Raw genomic sequence first — 8,976 nt, 5'->3', positions numbered from 1 at the left:
TGGGAGCTCCGGAAGACACGTGGAGCTGCCCCAGGTCTGGGACAGCAGACAGCACCCTGCTGAGCTGTACTGCACCCAAGCAACGGTGCAGCTGCTGCACGGGTTCCAGGCAGGGGGGCGATCCCCACTGCTCAGCACTGTGGTAGGGGGCTCTGTCATTGTCAGGTTTGACCTAGAAACCACTATACAAAGCCCAAGCAAAAGTCTCTGTTATGTAACTAATGCCCATCTGCAATGATAAGGAGGAGACAGCCTTAGATAAAGGAGGCTTGAAAACAAAAGCAGAATCAGAGGACTAGGGCAAAGAGCTGATTTGAATATTGAGAATCACACCCCTGGGTGGGGAGAAAGTATGCTAATGAAACATACATGTATGTAAATGAGATATATAGCTAAAACACAGGTATAGAGACATGCTCAGTAAAGAACTCCTTGCGTCACTCCCTTATAACCAATTAGCAAACAAGAATGCTTATGAAGGTCCAATACTCCTGTATAAAAGATGCTTAGAATTAAGAATCTGTGTGCTTGTTACGTGAAATTATTCTGCTTGCACCTTGTATTGCTAGCAATAAATCTTCTTTATACTTTCACCCCTGGTATCTTTATTGGCTTTTGCATACCGGGCACGATCCCAGACTTGAGCTGGGGCTCAACATCATGAGCGCCCAAAGGCCCCAATCACCGCTGCCAGAGCCAGTGAGTGCGGGGCTTTTTTGTTGGTTTTTTTTAAGGCTCCATACTCACTGGCTGTGGAGTATGTGTATGACAGCATGCTGGTGCTGGTGGCGGGGGCCAGCGCCAGCACCTGAGTCTGCCTGGTGCAGCCTGCACTGAGAGACGGGAAGAGCCCAGTGCTGGTGTTGGCCCCAGTCGGCAGCAGCAGCCTGCTGTCATCCTGCACACCGATCTGCGGGCCCACACCCCCTGGGAGGGCTGCAGGGCTGTGCCAGACTTCTCCCAGGGATAGCGAGACCCTTCAGGATAACAGTAGGCTGCCACTGCTGGCAAATGATATTAGTTTTGCTTTGAACAGTTTGTGGTGCAGTTTCACAAAACTCCCTGTATCTGTCTCTTTGAAACTTGGCAGGTGTCATGCCCTCAGAAGGGGCTACTGTCCCTGCAATTTTCATCTGAATCAGACAAGAAATAACAAAGTTATAGGCATTTTGATGATTCCCCATCACAGCCCATGGGCAAAACGTCAAAATCTGTCAAAACATCATTGAAACAGCGAAACAGTATAAATGAAACAGAACAGTGCTTCAAAACAGAAAAAACAAAACTCTGTCCCTTTGAAATGGTGAAATGGAAGTTGAAACAAAATGGTGCTGTTTCGCACAGCCCTACTAGAAACCTGTTACAGACTCCTCTTACCAGCTTTAGGTTGATCAGAGCCCCAATGCAGCAGTACCACGTCCACGTACCATAGCCTTTTTTGCACTGCTAAGTGGAGGTGCAGGTACAGGGAATTTTTACCTGGAGGCAGAATAACCGAGCTGAGAAGCACCGAGGTAAATTGTGGCTTGGGATGCCACTACCTTCCAAGAAGTGGTGGAGGGGTGCCATAACCCTGAAGCAGTTGAGAACCACTGCTCTGCCATATTGCTATTTCTAATCAAAGGCAAGTAAAACAAAAACCTATGAGGTTTATTGAGATACGAATGAACATTCTACAAATCAGCTTTGAACAGGATAAATCATATACAAATGATCCTTGAATATGATAACTAAGTTTATTTTCTTTCTATATTTCAAGCTAAAATGTGCTTTGCTTTTGCATTTCATCATTTAGATATGCCTGCCAAAGCAGGATTCATTAGAAAAGTATTTACCTGTCATTTTCGAAAATTCTTCTAGTTCCGGGGCTGCCTGTGGCCCTAAAGCAATGGTGTGAATGATTGATCCACTCCTCCTCACTTCCTCGAGGCAGTTTCTCATAGTGTTGTCTTCTCCATCTGTCAGCAGCACAATTTCAGACCCATCTGTGTTTGAGAACTTTGCCTTAATCACCTAAATTGAGAAGAGGATCCACAGCGTTAGTAGTGGAACGTCATTGGTAACATCACCTTCCCTAACAGTTAACATGTGAGTTAAGGAAAATTATTGCCTTAAGTTTATTTCAAGGAAAAGCCCTTTCCTTGCAAATTTTTTTGGGAAGTTTTTTGGAGTGGAGGGGATATCAGCCAACATGAACACATTTGCATTATCTTGTCTGCATTATACAGTTCAATAGTTCAGGGGAGGGGGATTCTACCACCAGCATATGAGGTTCCTCTGTTTGTTGTCACTCAATAATTGCAGATCACATGTACAAGAAAAATATGGTGAGCCAAGTCCTATTTTAATTTAAGGCAATAGCTGTTAACTGTTTGGAGCATAATTGAGTCTGCTTTTTCTCTCTCATTGTCCAGTACTGACACTGAAATCTGAAAGTCATATTATAGTCATTTTTGATTTGTCTGTCAGCTCAAGGAAGAAGTGTATTTGCAATCTATTGTTGTCTTCAGTTACACCTCTGCAATCCACTTCTCCTCAGTAGGGTTATGCGGTATAACTCAAGTCAGAATTAACTCTTGTAACTGGGACTCAACTAACATTGTCATGAAGATGCACAAGCCAGGCTGAGTAGGGCAGAATCCAGTTCTCTCTCCAGTAGCTGGAGTCAAACATAGTTAAAATATTTTCTCTCTTACCAAGGTCATAAAATATGACTCTGAATTTACACAGAAAAAATGTGGCATATCTACCCTCAATTTCCACAAAACTGATTTTCAGAATCAAATTTGGCTGATGCCAACACTAAAAGAGTAAATTTTGAGTTTCAAACCTCAAATTTCCATGTTTTTAATTTCTGGAAAGTGTCTTGATTCTCTACAAAGCAATCTTACAGGATTTACTTAACATGGTTGGAAAATATCATCTGCTGACAAACTGACAAGGTGCTAGAAGTAACTGTCATAAGTCATAGAAAGATAAAGCCAGAACAGACCATTATGATCATTTTGGCTAACATCCTTCATAGTCAGGCCACAGAAGCTCATTCAGGAACTCAACTTCTTCCCCATTGTATGTCATTAGAGAGACATTTCTTAACCTTGTCTTGGCTAAAACTACATGCACTGGGCTTAAGTCATGTCATGATTTTCCATGTCATGATTTTCATAACATGTCATGAGTTTCCAAGTTTGAATCATTCTTATTTCTCTTGGTCCATTGTCTATCCACCAATATCTTTAATTCTGTTACTGTATTCCCAGGTAAAGCCCCCAACATTCTTCACCTGAAATCCTTGTTGTACGCCTGCACAGATGTTAGTTCCTCCATCAGCTCTTGTAGGCAGGTATTTGATAAGGTCCTGGCGCACATTCTCACTGACTATTTGTTGTAGGTAAGTTTGAATTGTTGCTGAAGATGAGAAAGTGACAATTCCAGCCCAGGAACCGATTTCAATAATATGTCTCTGCAGCCTGATGGAGTCGTGTAATCCGATTATGCTGTACGTGATGAATAGAACATACTTAGAACTGTCAGAGCTATTCAGGGGAGAAGATATTGAATAAGAACTATTGATCCTGAGCTGTTGTTCAGTTCATAATGATAAATCAAAATGTTTCTGATAAAAAGTACATGAGAGATTTGGGGGGGAAATATGGAAAATTAGACAAATGCACACATCTCAATATCACCAACTATCCTGTACTTTATCTAAATGTCTGTTCATTCCAAATCATGGTGTTTGTAGAAGATCCTTCTATCATGAAGTGTCACTCACAGGAAACAGTAAAACTGTATGTTCTGATACTGGGATCTCATTCCTAGTACAAATATTCATATTCCATATTTATTTTAGTAAAACATTTCAAGCAAGAGAGGAAGATTACTGGCATATTCAGTATTATACCACATTATGATATCCCAAATTCTCAATTCCTAAGTATGACAAAAAGATGAAGGTTGAATATTTTATTATTTTGATAAACATAATGAATTAGATCTTGAGGTTGAAAATTCCTGGGGGATGCCGGATAACAGCTTTTACTGTACTCTGTTTTTTTTATATAAATATTCAGATTTTTATATGAAACTAAAACAAAGGAGCACAATTTATTTAAAAGTTTTATCTTGAAATGGAAAATAGACTAAGTCTGGCCTATCTGTCTTAGCAGTTAATAGCCTTCATACACTTCTTTTTAGCATTTCCTAATTTTGCATAACATGGTTTGCTAGAGCAGCCTTAATTTTCCTAAAAAAAAATAAAGCTGATAACTAAAATATTGACTGAAGAAAGTGTTATAATAAATCAGCCATTTTATATCGATGTCTGTTTTTAATCCCTTCTGCTCAAAATGATTTATAAAATAGTAATACTTACAGCACCCATACTCCCAGAAACATCCAGCACTAGACAGACAACTCTGTCCCTGGTCTGTAACAGTACAAAAGAGGGCTCAGATGGGGGATGAGAGCTGTTTATTGGTGAGACATTGCTGAAGTCAGTAGAGTTCATAATTACTTCCCATGTGCTTTTGTAGTTACACAGTTTGTTCTGCATATTCATAGCTTTTTCATTATGACTGTGTTTATCACAGAATTTAACCACCTAAAAAACAGTTGGGAGAGAAGAATGATTATTAAACAGCAAGTGTACATATACCAACAAACCCCAGTCTATTAGGCTAGGGACAGACATTCAAAAAGCGTGAGCCTGAATTGATTTAATCTTTGCAGGTTAGTCTAAGCTGGCTAGACTGAACTGGTTTGCAAGTGCACAGATATTCCCTCTGGACTGAAGAAATGCAGGTGAATGCCTGCAGTGGCTCAGGCTTGAAGCTGGTGGGGTACTAGAGCAGCCCTCCCTTGCCTTCTTCAGTGCTGAGCTGAGGGGTGGGTGTTGGGGCCCTGGAAGGATGCTCTGATTAGGGAGGGGTTCCCTCTGCCCCACATTGCCCCTGACTTGCGAGAGAGCCAGCAGGGAGTTGATAACACAGTGTTTAGCATCCTATCAAGAAAACAAAAGGCTATCTCATTAGTTCAAGCTCTTCTTAAATAACTTTTTCCAAGGAAGGAATGCAGGGGCATTAACTAGCTTGAAAAGGGGACACTCTCTCCCATTGACTCTATTTAGCTCTGGGTTAGCTATTTTGATTCCAAGGACTCTCCCTTCTGCTTTCCAGCTAGCCACATACATGCTTTCATGTTTTAGAAAGGCTGCTTGCCTTAGGCACTTCACTTCTGGTCATATTTCTGTCCTTAAAGGTGAAAATGCCCATCAAGACCTCAGCCCATTTGAACTCACTAATGGGGTCACAGAGGTAACAGAGATAAGGGCTAAGTACAGACATTAAAAAAGCCAAAGGTAGAATCAATCTAAGTTACAAGGTTTTCTGTAAGTGATGCAGTTAAGATGAGTAGTGAACAGAACGCATATTCCCACTTTGGTTGGGGGTTGGCAGGAAGGGGCAAATTTTAGACTGGGTTCCACCATTTTTAAAGCAGTCTATGTGTGCTGAACATCTGTTCTGTTACAGGTATATACCAGTTTTGTGTGCTGAACTTCTGTTATGGGTATAGACCAGTTTCTGGTCACTTATTCTGGTAAAAGTGTAATGTCTGTATCTGGCCAAGAAGTGGTGCTGTAGACCTACAGGCTTGGTCTCCAAGTTGAAAGAGCTGTGGGGCTTACCCCTGCACATGGACCCAGGATACTCGGATAGTTTGTGTAGAGGCTGTGGATCCCAAGCAGGAATCCATCCCTGCAAAATGCATGAGATTGGGCAAATAAATCCCCATCCTCATGGGCACAAAAAAATAAATCCTCACTGTCATGGGCACATCCCTGTCCTCATTCAAGAGATATAAGAAGCATGTAAGCTTCTTGACTAATAAAGCTGAACTAGAAGTTACTGCCCAAAACACAGGCCACATAGAGCGCAGATCAGAAACTGAACTCTGTACAGTGAAGGAGTCTTGCTAGGAATTGTTTGGTAGAGATGTGCATGTTTGGGGGGCTCAAGTATCCAGACACAGGCAGAGCGTGATCAAGAGATCAAAAAGCCAGTCAGATAACAAGCGAAGAACTACAAGCACGATCCTGAGAACAAATGAAGAGAAGCTTTTCAGGAAGACTGCCGGCCTGAAAGTGGCTTGAAAATGTGACCAAAGAAATGGTCTCATGCTGTTTGAGTTCAAGAACTTTGCATACATTCTTTGGAAATATCTGGATTTCAACAAATGCCTAACTCCATAATCAATTTCTACTGCTGACACAAATAATGTACAAACCATTACTGTTTTAGCAGGGAGAAAATACTACTTGCAGGGGCTGAGGCGGCATCAGAGGAGCGAGTGGTATGGGTGTTGGCTAAAGCAGGGGGGCAGTGGGGAGATGGTGGGGCTGGAGGAATGGATCTCCATACTGAGCAGCACCGGGTGCTGCTGCTGTGGCTGGCTACTGCAAAATTAGTTTGTGGGGGCTAAATCCCATTAGCCCCGGCCTTCTGCCACATATGACACAAACGGTCAAATATTGTCCACCCTGCAAACAAAAAAAGGTGTAAAGATACTCACAGAAGGTAAGCTTTGCATGTACATTATAGATGCTGAGGCAGCTTGTTTGTTTTCTGGCACAAATTTACATCCACCTTCAAACAGCTTGGTCACATTATCATATTTGCATTGCCTAATTGTGCATCTGTTTCCATGGCAACTTTGGTATATATATTGACCAGTAACACCAGCTGAACACCTGCAGTGAGATAAGATAGAAAAACACAGAGCCCTCAAGCCACAAATAACCAACGAATAACTATTATTTGTAGAAATCATCATAAGCTTTGTGGTAGCAAATAAACTGGAACTATGTTCTTCTTAAGAATTTAAAGGAAATGAGCATGATCTAAAAAAAAAATCTTGGATAAGGAGAGGAAACTTCAAGGATTGCTTCCCAAAGGGGCTTCAGAAAATATTTGTGTACATTTCATGCCAACTGCTATTTGATAAACCCTGTGAAATCATGTGAAATAGAGAATTCAAATCTGCATTTACATGTGGAATTAAAGATAATGCTATTTTCAAGTTGCGCATGATGAAATGATAATGAATGCAATCCCACATGACTAAACTGTGGGCAATGATAATTGTTAATGAAGTATTATGGACTAAAGTTCTTTATACTCACCTAAATAACAGCTCACCAAGACTATTCACTTGGGGCTCAAAATATTGATGGGACCAAGAAAACAAGGATATGGCAGATGTAATCAAAATGTTTAGAATGATATCAGCTAACGACAGAATGTGAAGAAATACTACCTTGTTGCTTCAACCCTTGCTTCTCCAGAGTCTTTAGATACATAGAACGGTGTATCATTATTATATTCATCAAATACCCCCCACCGAAGATGGGCCCATTCATGGACAAAAACTCTGCCTGTGGAAAAGTAAGAACATGTGTGCATTCTAAATCCAACAGTTTAAAACTTACTTTAGGTTGAGTCATATTAACATATGTTGGTTCCTTTTCTTTAATAAGCTCTGCTAATGAAAACCTTCTTGCCAAGCAAAAATTCTTGCAGTTGCACTCCCCGAGCCATGGTTACTATTGCTGCCACTGAGTCTGGCATGTTGGGTCACACTAGTGTGCAGGATTGCATCATGGCTAGTATTGGCATGCAGGTTCATGCTGGATCGCACCTGTGGACTGACCCCATGTGCTTGTCTCCTGTGCCACACATCTGACTTCTGGAGTTGGAGGAGCTGAGCACTATGTGTATAGACCAGGAGCAGGCAACTATTTCGGGCGGAGGGCCGCTTACTGAGTTTTGGCAAGCCATCAAGGGCCGCATGACAGGTAGTCAGGGGCAGCTAAATATTAAATTTTCTAAATTTTTTAGGGGCCCCGTGGGCTGGATAGAATGGCTTGGCAGGTCTCATCTGGCCTGTGGGCTGCATTTTGCCCACCCCTGGTATAGACAGACAAGCAAATTATATTGATCTAAAAGGAGGAGAATGTACCAGACATCTGCTCTTTTGTGGTAAATGTTTTGTGTGTCTACATCTATTCCAAAGTAAGTCACAACTAATCAAGAGTTACTTAACTCCAAAAAGAGAGAGCTAAGTTACCACAGTTCAGGTGGTAGGGAGAGTGGACATACAGAGAGTTGTTGCAGAGAAGCTGATGCAAAGCAATTCTTCTCTTCACATTCTCTCCATGCTTTTAAGTTAGCATAATTTATTCATCTGTTCATTCTCTAAAAGTTACTTTGCAGGAGCCTGATGTTCATGTCTTTTTCTGAAAAATCATGCCTTTTCAAGGTATCCAAGGTAGACCAAACAAAAGAAAACACTCCAAATCACTGGACACATCTGAAATCTGGACCACTGTGTAGTAACAACAACAGTAGGTACTGAAGGTCAAATAGATTGTGTTACCGCGTGATCCATAGATATCCAGCAAACTATCATTTGACAGAAAGTTAGGTGTGAAATGAATGTATCGTCCCATTTCTCCACATCCTCCATATTGCAGAGTGTACGGATCATCTCCATACTTCAAGAAGGGATCAGCCACTATGACATCTGCCTAAAATAAATAAGCTGTGGTTTAGAAAACGGCAGAGAATATGAGTGGTCTGAGATGATTCTGTTGCATGGGCTAAATTCTCCAAGTTTTACACAAGCAAAATACCCACAGAGAAAAATTGTATGATCAGAAACAAAAAGAAAAGTTTACATTAGAAGACTATTGGGCAAATGGGATACACTTTTTCTTGCAACTATGAACATAACAAATACTTTTGATTTTTAAAGAGTACTATAAGTTTTACCTTATCATATGACTCTGTTTTCAGTCTTGAATAGTCAGGTTTTTGCTGCCATGTTTGAGGAATTATAATTTTTAGAACTTTGAAAAACAATCTTTGTTCTGTGGCTTGAAATAAGTAAGTAGACGCATCTTTAACCATGGCCTAGTAG

The 8,976-nt window shown here is 41.0% G+C and overlaps 1 protein-coding gene across 1 annotated transcript in view; it reads right to left on the bottom strand.

Annotated features, from left to right (window-relative positions):
• Nucleotides 1–8,976, bottom strand: part of LOC102372199 (calcium-activated chloride channel regulator 1-like) — a 29,199-nt gene that overhangs the window by 11,813 nt on the left and 8,410 nt on the right. The window contains 8 exon segments of the mRNA XM_025194049.1: nucleotides 1,836–2,013; nucleotides 3,284–3,458; nucleotides 3,460–3,497; nucleotides 4,376–4,603; nucleotides 6,571–6,748; nucleotides 7,315–7,432; nucleotides 8,434–8,584; nucleotides 8,829–8,969. Of these exon segments, the coding sequence (XP_025049834.1) occupies nucleotides 1,836–2,013; nucleotides 3,284–3,458; nucleotides 3,460–3,497; nucleotides 4,376–4,603; nucleotides 6,571–6,748; nucleotides 7,315–7,432; nucleotides 8,434–8,584; nucleotides 8,829–8,969 (1,207 nt within the window).

This window comes from Alligator sinensis, unplaced genomic scaffold (assembly GCF_000455745.1).
Source record: "Alligator sinensis unplaced genomic scaffold, ASM45574v1 scaffold925_1, whole genome shotgun sequence".
Lineage (NCBI taxonomy): Eukaryota > Metazoa > Chordata > Crocodylia > Alligatoridae > Alligator > Alligator sinensis.
The sequence above is the reverse complement of the archived record's forward strand: the minus strand, read 5'-3'. Positions and strand labels throughout refer to the sequence as shown.